This window comes from Lactuca virosa, chromosome 9 (genome assembly GCF_052849685.1).
Source record: "Lactuca virosa cultivar CGN04683 chromosome 9, Lactuca_virosa_CGN04683_v6, whole genome shotgun sequence".
Classification (NCBI taxonomy): Eukaryota; Viridiplantae; Streptophyta; class Magnoliopsida; order Asterales; family Asteraceae; genus Lactuca; species Lactuca virosa.
Window position 1 is genome coordinate 43,383,113 of NC_136434.1, and position 22,679 is coordinate 43,405,791.

A 22,679-nucleotide genomic window follows, 5' to 3' on the forward strand; every position below is an offset into this window, starting at 1 on the left:
TCTCTTCCTTTCTGGACGGTTCCAACTTCCACGTGTGTGGTAGTAATCTGTTTTCTCCTCAAGTCTCAACTGTCAACCCTCTTTTTACGCATATAGAGACCAAGCGAGACAAGTTATTTGCGCCAGATTCATCGATTTTTCTATCGTATTGTTGATCTCTTGTTCTTTGCGAAATTGTTGAGGTAAATTTTACTTGATTCATCCAAAAAAGTTTTATTATTATTATTTTTTTTATTTTTTAATGATTTATCTATTTGTCCGTGTTTGTATGTTGATCGATGATTACAGATGATAGTTTGTTGTTTGATCTGATTGCAAATCAACGATTCATGAATAGTTCGAATGATCAGACATGGTTTTGTTCTGTTATTGATTTTGGATTTTGTTTAGAGTGATAATAATATATAATCAGTCGGAAAGATATGGAATCCATATTATCATCCATTTTCCATTGATTTTGATAATCGCACGAGTGGATTATGTACCTGTGTTATTGGTTTCTCATTTCGTTGAGTTGTATTTTTCTAACTTTGAACCACGATAATGAATTACATCAATTTTCTTGCTAGAATTGTTATTACTGTTCGTTCTTTCTTATCATGCTCTTGTGAACGCGGGTGATCCTCGTGGTACGAGTTTGTCCAAGTCAAACCTGTTTACGATCTAGATTTTGCCTGAATTATAACGGATTTTGAAGCTTAATGCTTAATCTGTATTTTGAATTGAAAATTTAGAATGAGTTGATAGTCATATTATCGGATCATCTTCGTGTCATTGCTAATTCAGCTGTTTTTTTTTTTCTTTAAAATCCAGATGTCGTACTCGAGGAGGTCTAGGTATGTGTAATTGCGTACGTCTCTGTGGATTACATATGTTTCTTAGAAAGGATTTTTTTAACAGAGGATTTGCTCCCTTTGGTGTTCAGGTACTCTCCTTCTCCTTCACCACCACACAAGCGCTATGGCAGGTCTGTGTCAAGGTCCAGATCAAGCTCAAGGAGCTATGATTATGAGCCAAGTGACATTGAAAACCCTGGAAACAATTTGTATGTAACTGGTTTATCAGCACGTATCACTAAGAGAGATGTTGAGAAGCATTTCTCGGCAGAGGGAAAGGTATCATGGTTTGTAATAAATAATGTAAAATGTTGGAATTATTATAGAGTTAAAGAATTGTGAGTAATGAATGTTTAGGTGGAAGACGTTCACCTGGTGATGGATCCTTGGACTCGAGACTCTCGTGGATTTGGGTTTGTATCCATGTCTAACATCAAGGAAGCTGATCGATGCATCAAGTATCTTGATGGGTCTGTTCTTGAGGGCCGTGTCATCACAGTGGAGAAGGTAAATGTTTGTTTGATGTTTCCTGAATCCATTCTCTACAGATACATTGATGTTTTTAAGTTGGTGTGTGAATTTTTGTATTAATTAAATATGAAAGATGTTTGGTTTGTTTGTTTGTTTGGTTTGTTTGTGGGTGGGTGGGTGTTTTGTTTTTGACAGAGTTTGGTGTATGTTGCAGCATAGCTTCTTGTTGTTCTTCTTCATCAAAGTTCCAAACTAACAAGTCACAAGCAAATGCCAGACTATCAACCCAGAGGGTTGTCTCATTTCATTGATTTTTACCAAAATATGAAACGTGTGTTGTGTTGGAGAAAGGAATTGTTGTAGTTTTGTGAGGTGATGGTTTTGGTATTGATATTGCAGGCGAGGAGGCGGAGAGGCAGAACACCAACTCCAGGAAGGTATCTTGGGCTAAGGAGTGCACGTGGTATGCTGAGAAACCATTTATGCATGTTTGATTGATTGATTGATGTGACAGTAATCTTAGTTTGTTTACCGCAACAGGTGGTCGTCGACATCGATCCCCAACCTACTCTCCACCATGTTCGCGTAGGAGGAGGAGGAGCTATTCTCCTGATTACTCGTCTGATAGTGATAGGAGCAGGAGCAGGAGCAGGAGGAGGTCATATTCACCATATTATTACACAAGGCGTGGGCGTGGAAGGTCCAGGTCCAGGTCCTACTCACAAGGTTCTAGAAGCAGCCCAGAAGATGGTTACTACAGGAGGGGTAGGGGGAGTTATCGTTATAGGTCTTACAGCCCAGAAGAGCGTGATTATAACAGGAGCAGATCAAGGGACTCTTCTTCACCCGAGTACGAGTACAGCAGGAGGAGAAGGAGGAGGAGTTATCGGTCTGTATCTCCTCGAAGTGTGTCTTCTTCCCCAACAACGAGGAGGAGGAGGAGGAGTTACTCTTCTAGCATGTCGCCGGTTAAGTCAAAGAGAAGCTATTCAAGTGTTTCTGTGAGTAGTAGATCAAGGAGCCCTGCTGCTCACTATTCCATTTCCAGTAGGAGTAGGAGTAGGAGTGGCAGTCTCAGCTCTAGGTCCACTGCTTCTTCTGACTATACAAAATAAGAATATTCATAACTTTTTTCTCTATGGACGTCACAGACTAGCCTACTACTAGGAGTGGGACTCTGGCTATGCATGTTATGTTCTTACAACACAGCTATTGATTTACAACATACATGTACTCATTGTCACTTTTATTTCAAACAACTTTCTTTGCATACGCCTACCTACTTTCTGTTTTGCTAAATCTGTTTGATTAAATCATCCACTTTTTGCCTTTGGATGTGGTAGATAAACAGGCAGTCGGGCTTTAATCATGTGCCTTGTGACTAGGTTTTTGGCTGCTTCTGAACCTCCCAAATTAATATCAACATTTGTTGTCGTTGTTCAGAAAAACTAGCTTTTATAATAATCATCTAGTTCCATTATTTATGACAAACATATGTATGTGCAGTTTTTTCATCATGAAAAGAATGGATGTGACCACCGTCAACTTTCACAATCTCAGCTGATATCTACTTTGATATGCAAACATTCTTATTTCTGTTTGTTGTTTGTTCAACCTCCAACTCCAACTCCAACAAAGGGGTGCAAATTTATTCCTCTTTAAAGATTAAGCCATCTACATGATACTTATAAAGATTACCATAGTAGTGCTTCATCCTTGTTTTTGTTAGCAGAATAGTGTATATTCCTGGCTGCTTTTGAGTTTTGACAAAGCCTTCATCGACCTTGAGGAACAACAATTTTCATGTTTGTGCTTTAGCCCCCTTTTTCAGCTTGTAATAAACTTTATCTTTCTCACCAAAGTCATACCTCCACTTCTTGTTTATGAACCACAAAGGCCATAAGTAAAAGCTATTTTTTTTTCATTAAATCTGAATAATTGGCAGGCATTCTTCTCTCCCCATCTAGGAAGGACATTCGCTTTAATTGTCCTAGCCTGTAATACTTGAAAAACTCACTTGTGTTGTGTATAATGTATATAACAGGGAAAAACAATCCAAAGACCCGATTTGAGTTTGGTTACATGATGCAGTAAAATATGATTATACAAGCTGCCTGCTACATCTTGTAGCAAGAAGAATGAAACCCATCACAAATTTGTATTATTATGATCAACCACAATACAAGATTTATACATACATACATACATACATACATACATACAGGTTGTGTGTATAGATTATATATATATATTTAATGAAATATACAGTAAATAAAACACCTGAAAATATATATATCCTCTCTACATACAAAAAACCTTTTTTTCTTTTTATACAATTTCAATATCAGCAATCATGCAGATTGAAATCTTTGGTTGGTACTTTCTTCAATCCCAAAGAATTCAATTCGGTTCTTCCTGGCAGCCATTTGAGGTGGCACCTGTACAGAATGATTTGCAGCTTCCATGACCTCATTATACTCATGGTAATCCTTTCTGACTCTCCACAAGATCTCTGCACATCTTTTCATGGAGGGTCTTAATTGTCTGGTGGGGGCCAGACACTGTCTGGCCAGTTTCAGCACCTTCTCCACCACCATAAGAGCCGCCGGATTCCTCCTTAGCTTTGGATCCATCGCCAACACCACCTCCCCTCCTTTTAGTCTCTGCAACGCCTGCATTGCAACCAAACACATTTTTCCTTTTTTCATCAATAAAGATTAAAGAATAAACACACATACATTTGTAATGTCAGAAAAACTTACCCATTTTGTTGTCAATTTCTCATTGGGAGCTTTATTTATCTCAATCGGTAGTCTTCCAGTCACCATCTCCACAAGCAAAACCCCAAAGGAGTAAACATCACTCCTATCAGTAAGCTGATAAGTACTCAGATATTCAGGATCCAAATACCCTGCAGTCCCTTTCACTTGAGTTGATATATGAGTGGCTCCTGGATCTTCAACACTTATACGCGCAAATCCAAAATCAGCCACTTTTGCTCGCAGTTTATCAGTAATCAGTATGTTAGATGACTTTATATCTCTGTGGATTATTGGTAGATCTGAAAAAGAAAAACCAGTTGTTAAACATTTCTTGATATTTCAATCTTTCAAGAATGTTAACTGAAGGATACCTGTATATGTATGCAAATATGTAATTGCATGAGCTACATCGATCATGATATCCAAACGTTCTCCAATTTCGAGCCCACTTCCACATTTACCTGAAAAGGATCATTTCGATGCATATAAACATCACACACGAAGTGAAAAATACGAAACTGCCCTTTTGAAGAAAGTAATGGCTTTACCATCTAAATGTTCACGAAGTGTACCATTGGAGACATATTCTACCAAAATCATACGATCTTCTCCATGTTCTATATATCCATAGAATCTGACCAGATTTAGATGTTCAATCTTTGATAATGTTTGTATTTCATTTCTGAACTCCACTGGTGTTCCTCTTTCAAAATTGTCCTGTCATAAGAATTAAGCAACAGAAACTTCTTAATACTGAGACTAAATTTGCAAACAAGCATCCATCTCCCAAAGTAAATGCATTGATCGATTAGTCACAAATTTATATCGATCTTTGTTATGGAGGCAGTGTTAGAGTTTATGCGAAAGAAAATCAACCTTTTTTGCACGCTTTACAGCAACGATGGATCCATTTTTCAAGGTTCCTTTATACACGATACCAAATCCTCCTTGTCCGATTATATTTGAGGCAGAGAAATTTCCAGTTGCCTTAGAAATATCTTCAAAGGATAACTCAGCTGTGCCCTGGGGTCCATCAGAGGCTTTGGAAGGTGTAGAGGAAGAAGAGTGGTTCAGCTTTCTGCTGCTTCTTAGAGAAGCTCGTGATGAATCTGCAGAAAAAAGTACAATCAATTCTCAATATACAACCAAAACAATTCTGTTGATCTCAGAAAGATCAATAGACAACTCGTTCGACTTTCAAAATCCATGATCATAATCCAATTCATAAACTATAAAGACTTCTCCGTAAACGACCAATAGGTGAAGTTTTTCTTAGCATGAACTTGATATGAGGTTCAATTTTCAATGATTTACTTTTAAGAAATGCGAAATTCGAAGTGAAACTTACATTGAATTGAAGGCGGCTGAGGATCATCTTCAGCCACATGAGCTATATTGCCACTACATGTCAAAACCCTAGCTATGGCACCAAAAATAGAACTCTTTTCCTCTTGCACGGATTGATTCCTGGGTAAGACATATATGGAACCGGAACCAGAATTTGAATTGGAATTGGAATTGGAAGTGGAACTAGAACTCTGATTCCAAACTTGTCCAGGGCCGGGGCGAATCACCGGAGATTTTCTTGTTTGATTCATATGCAAAACAGCCCTGTTTGATTTTTGTGTAAAGATGTGTGTTCTTCTCAGGTTTCAATTATGTGAATTTGTTGAAAAGTAATAAAGAATAGATTTTGCCTCGTTTACCAAAAAAATTAGTCCAATTGAATGTTTATGAATGATTCTTGCGGATTAAAGAATTTAGTGGAGACCAAATCAAGCCATAAAAATTAGTACCGACTTCCAGGGCTAATTCATATTTCTGGCTGGAGTATTTCATTAATAAATTTATAAGAGTTAAATATTCCGTTAGAAAATCCAAAACTAATATACAAAAATAGGGGTTTAACCCAAACAATCGACTGAGTTTTTTTTTATTTTTTTATTTTTTTAATAATAAAAGAATAAAAGTGTGACAACCCGAAAATTTTTTGCTTTTAAAGCTCAGCCAGTCAACCCAACAGAGTGTCAGACTCATTAGTAATGAGTTCTAGCCTGGTTAAATGTCATTCTAAGGAGTTTAAGCCTAGTACACTTAAGGAATAAGTGGTAGAATGTACCTGCTGGAGACACTGTACAACAAATCAAGCCTTAACCCCATTACAAGGAGTTCACGGCCACCATGCCAATGAGTTTACGACCGTAAACTCATGTGGTCGTAAACTCATGTGGCCGTAAACTCAAGTGTATATATGTGGTCCTTGGTCATTTCCAGCCATTTCTCACATTCCAACCTCAAGAACACTCCATTTCTCTCTCAACTATCATCCCGATCTTCACTCGAGATCTTCAAAAACGTAAGTGTTCTTTCCTTGATTTGTTGTTACCCTTCATCTACTAGTCACACTCTTTGATTTCATCCATGAAAACATCCATTTTGACTAGATCTTCAAATCTTCAAGTTTCACCAAGAACACCAAGAACACACACTAGTGTTCTTGGCCAAAATCGACCATTTCAAGCTTCTATATCGTAAGTACTCTTCCCTATACTTCATATCTAGTTAAGGTTCATGCTTAGAACCTTGAAATCATCAAGAATGCAAGCCCAGAAGGAGTTTACGGCCAAGCCATCTCCCATGGCCGTAAACCCCTATAAAGGTGCCATTTGGACCTTAAACTCTTCCTAAGGCTTAGATTCGAGGCTAGAACGCTCCCATGTGCTTTGTAAGACCTTGAATCATCCCCAAACCCATCATTTAGAGAGTTTACGGCCCAAGAGTAAACACCCTTGGCCGTAAACTCCAATTAAGGTCAAGTCTTGGACCTTAAACACTTCTAGGCCTTTGCTAACCTTTGGGACATTCAAGCCTTTGGAACTCCTTACCTTTGAGACCCTAAATGTGACCATTAAGAGAGTTTACGGTCCAGGAGTAAACTCCCTTGGCCGTAAACACCTCAACACTCTCCATAGAGTGGGTCTTTCACATCCTTGTGTAGAGCAAAAGTCCTTCAAGCTTCCCTAGCCTTCAAACACCCTCATATGCAACTTTGACCATGAGTTTACGACCGTAAACCCCCTTGGCCGTAAACACATGGCCGTAAACACCAAACCATGGCCTTAAACACTCCTTAGTTGAATCACATGTGATTCCAACACTTGGCCAAAGTGTTTCATAGTCTCGTGAGGTGTTTCCTTGCATTTGGTTGCTTCTAAGCACTATATTTATGTCAATACATGCCAATGTATGTCATTTAGGACTCGTTGTGTCTCGGGACTTCACTCGTGGAACTTCTCATCCTTACACGCGTATTCGTTGAATCACCCGCATCAGGTGAGTTCATACCCCGTAATGAATCTTTTAACTGTTTTAAATGTTTTAAGGGGGGGGGGGGGATACAAGTTGAACACAATGTTAATTGTGTAATTGTTTGTTATAAACATTTTCAAAAGGATTACTTATGTCATTTATAAGTTGTCAAAACATCTCAAAGACTCTTTCAAGTTATGTTACTTTATAGTTTAACAAAACTCCGTTTTTAAAGTACCAGCATAACTTAGTAGTAAAATGAGTCTTTTCCACAACAGTTCAAGGTAAACATTACTAGTAAACTATAATAGGTATAGTTTAGAGTCAGTTCATACACGAGTCAGAACACACTATTATGAGAAACAATACACACTATACACTATACAAGAGAGTATACTATACACTAGTACAGAGTGAACATTACTACACTATACAAACATTGGAATACGATAACCAGAATGTGACATACTGCTTCTCGATACGACACTGCATTGTTGTATCACTTTGTAACCAGAGTCTCCTGGAAGGAGAGCGGGCATTATGTGTATAGATCTATACGGGATAGACACTCTCATACCCCGACTGCTAGCTACAGTCCCAGCCGATAAGGCCAAGGGGTGACAGAATGTTACCTCACTACATATGACACCAGAGGGTCATCAGTTATTCAGCCGTCGATCAGCATGGTTACATACGAGTTCACATTCAGACCTTTAATTAACCAACTAAGAATTAAAGGCAAACAGGCTCCCCGAGGTGTATTGTACATTTAATACCACCTGGAGTCTGCATTTTTATCACTTTTAGCCAGCAGTGTCACTGCTGGGGTATAACATTATTTTTCCCCTATTGCATTTATTTGTAATCATCTCGCATAAGCGAGGTCTTAAACTATATTTTGTTAATGATAGTTTCATCTGGGAAAATACACACTCATACAAGATACAAACATACATAACATTTGAGGCCTTGGTAGAAGGCTACGTTTAGAAGAAAGGACCATAATGCTAACCTTATGATTCCTTAATGTATACATCAAAAGATACATATATATCAATAGGATCCGACAGGTAATAGGATGTGTGTTCTCCGCTTCATTTCCTGTTCCTTGTTTGGTTGTGGGCTTGGAGCAGACTCACACAGTCTATTATCTCTTCGATTCTAGATATATATGTCCAGTATACATTGAGTCATCATAGGGGTACCAGGTATAGGTCAAGTCATAGGACACAGAGTCAATGCATAACTTTCTAGTACAAAACATACTTTCCAAATCAGAACGTTTGGTATACAAAACTAGAAACTTACCAGTTAAGGGTTTAATCCATTTTATTAAACCAGTATAAACTCAAAGGACCTTAGGTGACTAACTCTATATTACTTCAGTTTATACAGCACGGTTATATATCATTAATACCCAATAGATAGTTGGATGTGTGCTTTCCGCCTTACTTCCTGTTCCTTGTTTGGTTGTGGGCTTAGGGCAGATTCACCCAATTAACTATCTAATCGATATTAGATTATATATAGCCAGTATAAACTAAGTGATTATAGAAGTAATCACTGTGGTCACCATGTTATTATAAGAAATAAGGGTTTTCTTAAAGAATCTTTTCATTCAAATACAAAGGAACTATTACAGTTAACTCCGTGAGTACCAAAGGAATACACCAGGGTTATATACAATAAGGATCTAACAACCAATGAGATGTGTGTCATCTGCCTCATTTCATGTTCCTTGTTTGGTTGTGGGCTTAGGGCGGATACACACAATTGATTGTTTGTTTACTCTGAGTTTTATGTAACTTGTATCCATTTAGTACACATAGAAGGGATTATAGAGTCACTTTTACGTATCTTTCTTCAAGGCAGGAAATATAGGATTTCCTGGAGGAACATGCGAGCTTTTCTAAACAGAACTTACAACTTACTACATTTTCAACTACATTTTCAACAGCAGTTTACCACAACATTTTACAACTTACATCACTAAAATCTTATGAACTCACCAGCTTAATTGCTGATCAACTCTTTCAAATAACTTGTATTCTCGGGAGCCTAGTAGACAGGTACTCGCACTGGGATTCAGAAGATGGAGCAGTATAGCTTCAAGTCTTGATTGTTATTTGCTTATGTATTCTATGTTTTGTGAACACACCCTTTGTAAACACTTTCTTTCTAATGAAATGGTTATTCATTACTTTGCTTACTATGATACATGTTTTGTGATACTAAACATGACGTCTTCCACCCCAAAACGTTTCCGCCGTTCCGGTTTTGGGGTGTGACAAAAAGTAAGGTAGCAATTTAATATTTGGGTTTATTGAATTGGGTTTGCCATAAAAGTTTATAAGTTTGGTAAGTTCTTACAACGATTTTTGGTTCATTAATGCTAGAAGTTTGTGATTTTTTTTCTTCCAATTTTTATTTTTGGTACATTAAAACCCTTAAATTTGACAGCAATGTTGGATTTTTTTTCTGGTTCATTAAAGCCTTTAAGTTGATGGTGTTTCATCGGAGATCATAGACGGAGACAAGCTAATGGTGTGTCATCGGAACAGCAACAGAGGTGACGACGATCCTCATAGAAATCAAATTTAAATATTTGAATATTAGAGTTATGAAAATGGGTTCACCTATTCCATTATTTTACCATTTATGTCGCTGTATGTTTTTTTAACCATTGATAAAAAAAATTCAAATGCTTAGATTAGATCCTATTGGTTCTTAATCTATTAATGGTTTCTATTTGAAGCATTTTCTAATCTTCAAAGTTCAAACCATAACCATCATATCTAGTGTTACGTAATAAATGCTAGAACTAAATAAATATATTAAAAACCATAAACTTTTAAAAAGATTTTTAATTTATAATAAGCAATAAAGATATTAAAATATATTTTTCAAGGATAAAGTAGGTGAGATTTTAAATGCTTAAAACATAGTTCGAAGATCAAAGTCAAACTGAGAATATACGGACAAGTTATGGAACAGTAATACACGGCTAATCACGGAATTATTGAAATGGGATTGGGAGGAATGAATGAATCATTTAGTATATTAATTTATGAATCCTTAAACAAAATTATCATTTATTTTGCAATATATTCATTAGCAAATGCCTTTATTGTGCGAAATAATTATTTTTGACGCCAAATTATTTTGCATAAGGACCGGCTTATGATGCAAAATATGAATGTCAAAGATATTAAAGTTGCCACAATAAACATATCAATTATCAATTATCAAAAATTAGCTTATAAGCTAACTTTTTAAAAAGTTATTTAAATTTTATTAATAATTAATGTTTTATATATAACTATAAGAACTATATAAGAACTATATTATAATAAAAGTAATAATATAACTCTATTGATTAAATGATCTTAGAGGTACAACAATTTACGTGTGGATTAATAATTAAGTTATGACCAAAATTGATACATGCATAAATATATGAGTGAGGATAAACAGTTTAGAGAAGTCAATCCCATGTTTTTTTATGTATACTTCTTAATTGTTAGGAATATTTGTTATTGTTAATTTAGATTGATTAGTAGTTGCCACGAGGTCCACGACCTTCAAAAGGATATGTTTGAATTAAATTCGAAAAGCCAACATCAACTACCTAACTTCCAACGATGCATACCTCCTTTCTATAAAAAGAACAAATTTTATAGGCCTTTTATCAAACAACATATTTCTTTATAATATCTCAAATGCCTTCTTACATAAATTCCTTTTTCTTTTATCTAATTCAACATGTATATAAATGACAAAATGCATAAAAATCATATAGCTTAGTTATTTTTAGGGTTTAACATCTATATTTTAGTTTCTTCATTTCAATAAATACAATTCAAGTTCGATAAGTTTTTCTGTGTCGACCATTTTGACATGTTAAAGCAGTTATAATAGAAAATTTTGTTAAATTTAATGAAAATTTTAACCATAGATATTCCACTAAACTTTGACAAAATTTCTATTATAATCATTTATTTTATCAAAAATTACCTACATAAAAAATCATGAAAATTAGATGACTTTCATTAACAAAATTAAAATATAATGATAAACTATAAAAATAACCAAATTTTAGTGGTTTTTACTTTTTATATGTTTGCCTGGACAATTTGTAACAACTAGCTAAACCACTTTGCTGAAACTCAGGGATACGTCCCCAAAACTTTTCTTGTCAATCGGAAAGTCCATATGTTTTGGGTTTGGCTTTGTTTCCATTTTGGTCCTTACTTTATGTAAAATGACTATTTTAAGTTTTAACATTACCTGATTTTCTCTAATTTATTTTTTATCATTTGTTTATTTCTTTCCAACAAACCACATAGACGAAGTCATTGAGAATGAGACTCGATGCAAATTCAAGGCCAACATGTTTGTAAATTGTAATTGTATCACAATACAATAATGACAAAATTGCAAAAATGGTCCCTGTCGTATGCAAATTTTTAGGATTTTAATCCAAACCTCGAGTTTTTTGGATTCATGGTCCTTTTGGAGTGGTTTGTATATGGAATTGGTTCCCGGACTTAACTTCCGTTAAGTTGTTGCTGTTAACCCCCTTGTGTGCCTCACACATGAGACTATATTTGTCTTTTCACTTTTAAGAGACCATTTTTGCACCTGAAAAAAATATATCCCTTTTTTTAAAAAAAAAAATTTAATACTTATTTATTTATTTTAATAATTAAAAAATAAAAGAGCTCTCTCTCTCCCAACATCATTACACTTTCATCTTATTTTCCTTTGATATGAGACGAATTGAAAATAAAAGACAACATGAGGTATCAATTCAAGTCCTATATATACATATGAATATAGAAACCCATTCGAAGCATCGAACCCCTTTCTATTACACCCCGCTCCGGAGTTGTAGCAAAGAAAAAAAGAGAAGAGAAAAGAAAGTAAGGAGAGAAAAAAAGAGAAGAGAAAAGAAAAAAAAATTGTCTTTTGTGCTCCCTAATCGGAAAGAAATGGAAGGAAAGTTGAAAATTTTTGTTCTTTCTTTTCAAATCCTTCCAAATCTTAAGGAAAATGAGGAGGGAAAATGATCATTCTATTTCCTTTCACTTCCTTCCTTTAATGAAACCCAGGAGTACCAATTTCTCTTATTTTCCTGTCACTTCCATCCATTTCCTTTCTTTTCTCTTCCTTTAAGTTCAACTCGGGGGCGGGGTGGTAGAATCGGAAGATGCCTTTTACTCCCACAGATCCACTACAATCCCTTCCGTCAGCAACCCTAAATCAGATTTGAGTAAAAAGCTCCACGAATTGATTACAGAACAAGAGGAAAAATGTACTCCTTATACAGACCAACCTTCCCCTTCCTTCTTATTCACTTACAACCAAGAACCACCGTTGCCGGCCACTAGAGCAGCTCCCCCCTCCCCTCCCCGCTGCCATGGTAAAAACCCACCACCACCGTGTTTATTTTGTCGAGTACAGCAGCCCCAAACATCTCTGGCCCTTACTCCTTCCTCCCCTCGTCTCTCACGCGTCGACCTCGCTGGAAGAAATAAACAGAAGCAGCGGGAGTCGCCGGAGCGAGCACCACCGGCTCCACTGTCGTTCTCAGCCAACTCCGCCATCCCCCTGTCGTGACCCACTGCTTCGACCGCCTTCCTTTTTTCCTTGACGAGCGATGCCGGAAGAACAAAGGAGTAGGTGGCGGAGCCACCTGCCGCTGCTACCCACTTGGGTTCAAGGTGTTTGTTGCTGTAGAGAAGGGAGGAAGCGAAGATGGCTACCTCACTGTAGGAGTCGGGGAAGAAACAGCAACAAGGTGGCGTCGGGTAGTGGCTGTGGGCGGCGATGGCGGCTCCGACGGACTCCTGCTGTTTCGTTTTGGGCTTCTGGTTGACGGAACTGTGAGTGTAGATGAAAGTTCGATTTGCTACATTTGATTTTCGATTTGTTGGGTTTTCACAAAATCATAACAGGTTCCAAAATCATAATAGGTTCAAAACGAAATAGCCGCCGACTTCATCTTCCATGGGTTAAAGTTGCTATTAATTAGCTGGGTTTTCTCATAGGCTTCATTTTTGGGTTTTTGATATGCTATGTCTGCCATTCGTCTTCTGGGTTTACACAAATGAAGATGGAGGAAGTTGCAGGTTTTATTTGTGTGTGTGAGATAAACCTCTTTTATTTTTTAATTATTAAAATAAATAAAATAAATAGGTATTAATTTAAAAAAAAAAAGGGATATATTTTTTTCAGGTGCAAAAATCGTGAAAAGACAAATATACATGAGGGGGTTAACAACAACTCAACGGAAGTTAAGTCCGGGGACCAATTCCTACCACTCCAAAAAGGATCATCAATCCAAAAAACTCGGGTTTGGACTAAAACCCCAAAAATTTGCATTTTTGTCTACAATAATCCAATTCCTTCTCAATTCACATGTATAAACTACAAAGATGTTTCATCGATCTTACATAACAACTACATATGAAATTATCATATATCATACATCAATTTGTTAGCAAAAACACCAGCAAAGTAACCTACTAATGCCATCATACTCCATGGAACAGCACTAAACCATGCTGCTTGTGGAAGGTCAACATGGTAAATCTATAACCCAAAAAATAAAATGAAAAATACAACCTACTCACCATTTTAAGATATATGGAAAATAAAACAGTTTGTCAATTGTCTTTGAGACTTACTGTTTTGAAGTAAATGGGCATCCATGAAAGAATAACAAAGAATCCCTATGGTAAAAGGATGGGATTATTTTGGTTGAATTTGTTTGACTAGTTTCAGCTTTGATGGATTTGTTCCTCTTGCTTTGTATATATTCTAACTCATATTTTGATATTTGAGGACTTCGTTCAGGAGTGCTAGATGTTGCAGATACCCATACCATTACCCACAGAAAACCAGATAGTCCAAAAATTATAAAAGGGCCTCCTACACCACCTTGTGACATCAAAGATTGGAGAAAGTGCGAGTCCAATTGCACTTCCAAGCTGTCCCTCGAGCAATTGGTGATATCAGATATCCCAAAATCACTCAAACTTCCACTTCGTTTATAGCTTTAATTCAATCATTCAGTCTAACCCTAAATTGAGTCATTGAGCATCACAATTTTGTGCTTGGACTATGTCAACGACGGAACTTGAACCCTCAACCTATACTGGATAAATTAAATATTTTTGCTTGACTTTGATGCTTAACTTGATAGGAATATTGGTAAAAACAAGACAGAAAGATATTTGATTTCTAGAAAACAAAAATTAAATTTCTTCTCTTTTCTTTTTTTAAACGGCAAGACATATCATTAAACAACCAAATTACAAAGTTCTTTTGAAAAAAAAAAAAAAAACTTCCACAACAGGGAATAAGCTCCTTGTAGATGCTTTTAAAATCTCACTTATAATTCCTATCTCTTTACTTAATATCAGTATCAGAATTATCTAACTGGTTTCAGATTTTGCTAGTTGGTTTAGAAAACAATGAATGTCGACCTTCTGCAATCATCTCTCCAGTTGCTTTCTTCCTCAGACTCACAACAGTTCCATGGTATCCACCTTTTCTGCCAAGAAGCTTTGCGCTAATCTCCAATTCATCCTACAATTAAGCTACATTCTTTAATATATATGCATATAATCAAATAACCTTGTTAAAAGGTAATATAATGCAAACTTGTCATTTATAGAAGAATGGTCTTAATATGTCATTTATTCAATTGTAGAGGGGTGTTGTGGTATCTTTTGGTTTTGCAGGTATAATTTGTACGCGGGTTGTTTAACCCGGATCCGGGTTTGCCCCGGTGTATTTAATGTTGGTTTCTTCTCATTTGCGTAGATCAGATGATAAGTTTTACTCTCTCACTCATATTGTTCTCTCCAGTTTAGGGTTTGTATTCTGTTCGTATTCTTTTGATCTTGTTTTCAGTGAGTTCTTGTTGATCATTAGAGAGCAGAGTGTTATTGTAGTGAGGTTTTCTGTGTAATCTGTTTGATGTAAACCAACTGTTTCATATATAAATGAAATGTTGATGTTGGGAAATTATGAGTTTATACTTTCGTACATGGTATCAGAGCTTTAGGGTTCTTCATCTTCTTCGTTGGTGTTCATCGGAGGTGTATATCGTCTAAAGACGTCATTAAAGGTTGTTTCTACTCCTTTTATTTTTTGTTCTCCTTTATCTGTTTACGTAGATCTAAAAGGTTTTATAACTCTTGTAGATCTGTTACTAAATCTGATTTGTTCTGATTGATCGATCGATTTAGTTTTTTTCCGATTTAGGGTTTTATCATTTCCGTCTTTACTGTTTTTTTCGATCTTGGTACTGTGAGAGTTTTTTTTTGTGGTTCATTGCAGGTGTTCGTGTTCAGGTCGCGTGATAGTTGAACATTGATCATCTTTTAAACGGACCTTCTTCAATCGATTAATCTGTTGTCTGAAATAACTCACTAGGGGTCGGATTTCATCACCGATAAACCCTACGTTGGGAACGGACAAACAGAGTCGATTTATTTTCATCTCGTCTTATAAAGCACTGTGAGGGTTTTCTTGTTCCCTATTTTCTATATTTTATATCTTGTGATTGGGAGATCCTGGTTGTTTTGTATACACCAGTTATTTTTTCTTGCTTTTTAGTTTGGTTTTCTTGACTCTGTATTGATTGTCTTGGGCCCCGACAAACGTGGTGACCATTTGGACTTTAAGTCAATACATGAGTCTGATTTCTGTGTGATTCTGTGTTTCCTATTTGTCTAGTTAATTGGCTGATTGTTGTTGTGTCAGTCTTGGATTGTGTTTGCCTAATTACTTGGTTATTGATTGTTCTTCGTTTTAAATGGCTGGTTCAGTTGATTCTCCAGGAGGAAGTGGAAAGGATGATTCAAATATTTTTGATGATCCTCTCTATGTCCATCCTTCTGATAATGCTACTACAACTATTGTTACTGTGAAATTGTCTGGAAATGAAAATTTTCGTATTTGGAGAAGTTCTATGTCTAGGGCTCTTAAGGCTAGAAACAAACTAGAGTTTGTAGATGACACTTTTAAAAAGAATAAAGTTGAAACAAATAAAGAATCAAAATGGGAAAGAGCTAATGCTGTTGTGTGTTCTTGGTTATTGTCTTCTATTAGTGATTCAATCTATGCTAGTCATGCTTATTCAGATAATGCTCAAGAAATTTGGGAAAACTTATTTGAAACATATAATAAAGCTGATGGATCTGTGGTGTTCAATGTTCATCAAAGAATTAATTCTTTAAAATAAAATGGTATATCTGTGTCTGATTACTTTAATAAACTTGATGCCTTATGGAAGGAGTTTGATGGTTTAACTAGTCTTACAGAATGTACATGTGAGGCTGCAGTTAAACTAAATGATCACTCTAAACTAATGAAACTCATGCAATTTCTTAGTGGGTTAGATGAGTCTTATAACCAGGTTAAGAGTCATATATTGCTTATGGATCCACTTCCTAATGTGAAAACTGCTTTTTCAATTATATCTCGTGAAGAGTCTCTTCAAAGGAATAGATCTCTTTCTAATGACTCTCAATCTGGTTCCAAGAGTCAACCTAGTGCTTTTAATAGTAAATTCAACAATAAATTTTCTAATAATAAAAACAAAGGTTCAACTCTTCAATGTAAAAATTGTGGTCTAAAAGGACATACTATTGAGAAATGTTATAAACTAATTGGATACCCAAAGGATTATAAACCTAGGAGTGATGTTAATCAAAATAATCAAGTTAAAATTTTTAATGCAAACTCATCTGTAGTTACTCCTGGATCAACTGATCCTGGAGAATCTGAATTTCCTCAGCTTACTAAGGATCAATATGCCAAGTTTCTTAGTCTAATAGGAGAAAGAAAGTACAATGAGGAAGCATCTGTCAGTTCCAATATGGCAGGTACTTGCTTGTTTAATGTTTGTAATTCATCTTATAATGGTAATAAATGGATAGTTGATTCTGGTGCTAGTCAACATATGATAGCATCAGAATCTCTTTTGCATGATACTGTGGATGTATCTAAGCTCAATCTTCTTGTTAGTCACCCTAATGGAACTTGTGCTAAAATAGAAAAAATTGGAAACTTAAATATTTCAAACTCTTTAACTCTTTTTGATGTGTTTGTTGTTCCTGAGTTCAATGTCAATCTGATGTCAGTTCACAAAATTTGTAAAGATAATAAGTGTGAAGTTATTTTTAATGAACATAGTTGCAAAATTCAGGATTTACACTCAAAGGAGATGGTGGGGAATGGTAGTGAAACTGGAGGTCTCTATTATGTTGATAGTGTACCTTCTGGTAATTCCTTTACTTCTAATTCTGTTATGTGTTATGTTTCTAAATTAACATGGCATAGTAGACTTGGTCATCCTTCTGACCAAGCTCTGAATTCTTTAAAGACACATCTTAAATTTGGAAATGAGTCTTTACCTCCTTGTGATGTTTGTCATAAGGCTAAACAAAAAAGGAATTCTTTTCCTACTAGTCAGCATGTCACTTCTTGTTTAGGTGAACTTATTCACTTAGATGTGTGGGGTCCTTATAGAGTGATCACTTCAGAAGGATTTAAGTTCTTTCTTACTATAGTGGATGATTTCACTAGGGCAACTTGGATTTACTTGCTTAAGTCTAAAAGTGAAGTTTTTTCTTGTGTTACTACTTTCTTTAATCTTTTGTTGAATCAATTTGAAGTTAAAATTAAAAAGGTTAGGTCTGATAATGGGACAGAGTTTTTAAATCATAACATGAAAACTTTTTTTGAGAATAGAGGTGTTATTCATCAAACATCTTGTGTTCATACACCTCAACAAAATGGGGTGGTTGAAAGAAAACATAGACATATTCTAAATGTAGCTAGATCATTAATGTTTCAGTCAGGTTTGCCTTTGACTTATTGGGGTGATTCTATTTTAACTGCTGTTTTTTTGATAAATAGAACTCCCACTTCTGTATTAAATGGAGCCTCTCCTTATGAACTTGTTTATGAGTCTATTCCTAGCTTTGATAAACTTCGTGTTTTTGGGTGTCTTTGTTTTGCAACTAAACTGAATAACCTTGACAAATTTTCTGAACGTGCTGAAAAATGTGTTTTACTTGGGTATTCTTAGGAACAAAAAGGTTATAAGGTTTTGAGTCTTGATTCAAATTTTGTTTTTGTTTCCAGGGATGTCAAATTTTATGAATCAGTTTTTCCATTCAGGCTTGATTCTTTTTCTGGTGATAAAACTACTAGTTTTAATAATCCAAGTGACCCATTTTCCTATGATGACCCTCAATTGTCTAGTTCACTTCAAGAAAATAATAATTTAGGTGATTTAGGGATAACCCTTCATTCTGAAGGTACTGGAGCAAATTATAACCTGGATGAGACCTCTAATGATGAGGTCAGCAACCAAAGTGACAAGGCACATGTGCAACCGAATGTTGTGGATGTTCCTAGTTCATCTATTATGTCTGAGGATAGTATCTTAGAGCAAAATGATCCTTCTGATGATCACTTATTAGGTACTACTCGATCTGGTAGAAATGTTCGTTTACCAACAAGATTTAATGACTTTGTTGTGGAAAGTTCTCACAAGTATGGGTTAGAAAAGTCTGTGAATTATTCTTTGTTAGCCAATGATAGTAAATGCTTTGTGTCTAATCTTAATAAAACATTTGAACCTAGTACTTATTCTGAAGCTTCTACTGATCCAAATTGGATCAAAGCTATGAATGAGGAAATGGAAGCCTTATATAGGAATCATACTTGGGATATTGTTGATCTTCCAAAAAACAGAAGTCCTATTGGTTGTCGTTGGATCTATAAAATTAAATACAAATCTAATGGTGAGGTTGAGAGATATAAAGCTAGACTAGTTGCTAAAGGATATAATCAAAGAGAAGGTATAGATTATGAAGAAACTTTTTCTCCTGTTGCTAAGATTATTACTGTTAGGATTGTTATTTGTGTGGTTGTTAATAATTCATGGCCTCTTTATCAATTGGATGTTAATAATGCCTTTTTATATGGTGACTTGGTTGAAGATGTGTATATGACTTTGCCAGAAGGTTATCATACTAAAAATGATAGTAGAGTGTGTAAACTGGTTAAGTCTTTGTATGGTTTAAAGCAGGCTCCACGAAAGTGGAATGAGAAACTTTGTTCATCTTTGTCAGTTTTTGGTTTTGTTCAAAGTTTAAATGATTATTCTTTATTTGTTCGTTCAAAAAATAACACCATTGTCATTTTATTAGTATATGTAGATGATATAATTCTAACCGGTAACAGTTGTGTGGAAATTGAAAATGTAAAATCTTTTCTTAAGTCACAGTTTAGAATTAAGGATCTAGGGTTGTTGAAATATTTTCTGGGTATTGAAGTTCTTTCTACTGGTAATGGTGTGTGTCTAAATCAAAGGAAGTATTGTTTGGAATTATTACATGAATTTGGTATGCTGGGATGTAAGCCTGTTAAAACTCCTTTGGAAGTTAATTTTGTGTTTAACAGAGACTGTGATGATAATACTGATCTTGTAAATAATATAACAGAGTTCCAGAAACTCATAGGAAAACTGATTTATCTCACTGTTACTAGGCCTGATATTAGTTATGTTGTTCAAGTATTAAGTCAGTTTATGCACAAACCAAGGAAATCACATTTAAATGTTGCTTTCAGATTATTAAGATACTTGAAAGAGTGTCCTAGTAAAGGTGTTTTATTTTCTAAATCTAGTATTTTTGATATTGTTGGTTATGTGGATGTTGATTGGGCCAAGTGTTTGACAACTAGGAGGTCTGTTTCTGGGTATTTGGTATATTTAGGTAACACTCTTATTTCTTGGAAGAGTAAGAAGCAAAGCACAGTGTCCAGATCCTCAACAGAGTTTGAATACCGTGCTTTGGGTTCAGTAACATGTGAAGTGTTGTGGGTTTTAAAGATTTTAAGTGATCTTGGTTTTAAAAATTTAACTCCTGTTAAAATGTTTTGTGATAATGAATCTGCTATTAAGTTAGCCTTAAATCCAGTTTTTCATGAAAAAACAAAACATTTTGAAATTGATGTGCATTTTGTAAGGGAAAAAATTGAAAATAATGTTTTAAAATTAGTTAAGATAGTTTCTTCTAATCAAAATGCAGATATTTTAACTAAGTCCTTAAGTTCTTTTCAACATGAATACTTGTCAAAAAGACTTGGACTTGTAAATTTGTTTTCTGGTAAATAAATTTGTATAAAATGACAAGTTTGAGAGGAGGTGTTAAAAGGTAATATAATGCAAACTTGTCATTTATAGAAGAATGGTCTTAATATGTCATTTATTCAATTGTAGAGGGGTGTTGTGGTATCTTTTGGTTTTGCAGGTATAATTTGTACGCGGGTTGTTTAACTCGGATCCGGGTTTGCCCCGGTGTATTTAATGTTGGTTTCTTCTCATTTGCGTAGATCAGATGATAAGTTTTACTCTCTCACTCATATTGTTCTCTCCGGTTTAGGGTTTGTATTAGGGTTTCTGTTCGTATTCTTTTGATATTGTTTCAGTGAGTTCTTGTTGATCATTAGAGAGCAGAGTGTTATTGTAGTGAGGTTTTCTGTGTAATCTGTTTGATGTAAACCAACTGTTTCATATATAAATGAAATGTTGATGTTGGGAAATTATGAGTTTATACTTTCGTACAAACCTCATCACACAGATTAAAAATTAAAAATGCTTACATCATTGTCTAACAATGCATATGCAAGGAGTACTTTATTCACAACAATTACGAGACATTTAAGCTGACAATTGTGTTTTGCAGTTGCAATAAATCAGTTTTAAGCTTATGATAAACTGATTATAATTCTGATTTTCTGATCGTTTGAGGTTTAAGTAATCGATTTGCATAATTAAGGAGCAGCGGCAAGAACTTACATTAAGCTTGGCTGTAGAAAGGTAAGAAATAGACATATCAATAGAAACATTCATAGGTACATCCTTCTCATACACCACAGATGCACCGATCTCGTCTACTAAGCTCGCAATTGCGCCTACTGCCAGATTTCCATTCCTATCCTGATTTGGGAAAAATCACCAACTAAAACTCATCAAAACCCCAAAAATCTGTGAATAATCGAACCATCGTCTCAACTTAGATTCAGAAGGAAAGGTTAAAATGAACAAGAAATTGAGAATTTGAAACTAATTTAGTTTGAAATTCAATTGGAATTGGGGGTTCTTACTGTAAGGCGAGGGGGAACTGTGAAAGAGCAAGAGACGAATCCGGGTTGGAATCGGTCGAGTCGTATGCCTCTGAGGTTGAACTCCTCGTAGAAGCTGTGAAGGGCTTGAGGTTGATGCGGAGGGATGCTGAGTCGGGCGATTCGGTCGGAATCTTGGTGGGTTACTCGTAGATATTCTCTCGGCTTCTTCTCCATCGATGACTAGTGTTTTTTAAAATGGGATGTTATTTATTTGCTTTTCAAAAATTAACTCCGTATCGTCCTTTGTTTGGTTAGAAGTTGCACATGACATCCATCCGGACATAAAAAGACTATTTTACCCTTAATAATTTTTTTTTAATTTTCTTCTATTTGTTTATAAACTTTAGATTAAAAGAAAAAGAAAAAATAAAATATATATTCACACTCAACACGCCCACCCCTCCCCTTCCCTTTCCCCAACTTCGTCTTCCCCATTTTCACTATGTCCTCTTCCTCACCATTGAATCCAACAACCCATTTCTCATCGAATTAGTCTCCACCGATTGTCTGCGTGTGGTATTTAGAGTGTGTGCGGAGCTTCTGGGGTTACCACCACCCCGTTCTTCCTCATTTGGCACCGCCTAGGGTTTTCTCTGCAAGTCGTAACCACCACCAGCATACCTGCAACTTACGGTTCTAATTTTGCGTGTTTATCCCCAAAGCACGTCTCGACACAGACACCGTCTTCTTCTTCTCCCTCCAATCAATCACCAGATGCGTCTTCTTCTTCTTGATATTGATTCAATCGACAATCACCAACAAGAAAATTTAAAATCACAGCCTTTCCTTCTTTTCTTTCCTTAATCGAGAAATCACCCAGGTACATATCAAGAATATAGCATCCCTCGCTAATGTGTGTGTTGTTTATCTCAATGAAGTGAAGCAGACAACGATTGGAGGTTAGGGGTAAGAAATTGATGAACATGGGATTTCCCTTTTCCTTTTGTTTTTGTTTGTGTGTTAACATGATTTGCATAAAGGTGTTGGCTTGGTAAGGCTGTGATGGTTAAGTTTGTGGTTGGATGTGATTACAGAAGGAGAAGGAGGTGATGATGACGTAATATCTGTAGGTGTTGACATTGGT

At 35.6% G+C, this 22,679-nt stretch overlaps 3 protein-coding genes across 5 annotated transcripts; 1 reads left to right on the forward strand and 2 right to left on the reverse strand.

The window, feature by feature from the left end:
- Positions 1-2,577, forward strand: SR45A (RNA-binding (RRM/RBD/RNP motifs) family protein). 3 transcript variants are annotated; one of them, XR_013720824.1, is made up of 7 exons: positions 3-182; positions 814-836; positions 926-1,115; positions 1,194-1,343; positions 1,522-1,600; positions 1,707-1,770; positions 1,848-1,920. XR_013720824.1 is itself a non-coding variant. In XM_079071127.1 (6 exons), the coding sequence occupies exons 2-6, from the start codon at positions 814-816 to the stop codon at positions 2,420-2,422; spliced, it is 1,002 nt and encodes a 333-aa protein (XP_078927253.1). In that variant the 5' UTR covers positions 1-182; the 3' UTR covers positions 2,423-2,577. The 3 variants fall into 3 exon arrangements, 2 of the variants coding, with proteins under 2 accessions (XP_078927253.1, XP_078927254.1); XM_079071127.1 differs by lacking the exon at positions 1,522-1,600 and having other exon boundaries at positions 1-182; positions 1,848-2,577; XM_079071128.1 differs by lacking the exons at positions 1,707-1,770; positions 1,848-1,920 and having other exon boundaries at positions 1,522-1,696.
- A 782-nt stretch (positions 2,578-3,359) lies between these two features.
- CRCK1 (calmodulin-binding receptor-like cytoplasmic kinase 1) lies at positions 3,360-5,882 on the reverse strand. Its single transcript, XM_079074067.1, has 6 exons — positions 5,418-5,882; positions 4,946-5,178; positions 4,618-4,786; positions 4,441-4,530; positions 4,070-4,368; positions 3,360-3,979 (listed from the first exon to the last, which is right to left on the reverse strand). The coding sequence occupies exons 1-6, from the start codon at positions 5,665-5,667 to the stop codon at positions 3,659-3,661; spliced, it is 1,362 nt and encodes a 453-aa protein (XP_078930193.1). The 5' UTR covers positions 5,668-5,882; the 3' UTR covers positions 3,360-3,658.
- Positions 5,883-14,827: 8,945 nt separating this feature from the next.
- Positions 14,828-21,789, reverse strand: LOC145136016 (uncharacterized). The gene is made up of 3 exons (XM_079070218.1): positions 21,575-21,789; positions 21,267-21,407; positions 14,828-14,971 (listed from the first exon to the last, which is right to left on the reverse strand). Exons 1-3 carry the CDS (start codon positions 21,767-21,769, stop codon positions 14,828-14,830), a joined length of 480 nt encoding a protein of 159 aa, XP_078926344.1. The 5' UTR covers positions 21,770-21,789.
- Positions 21,790-22,679: the final 890 nt, after the last annotated feature.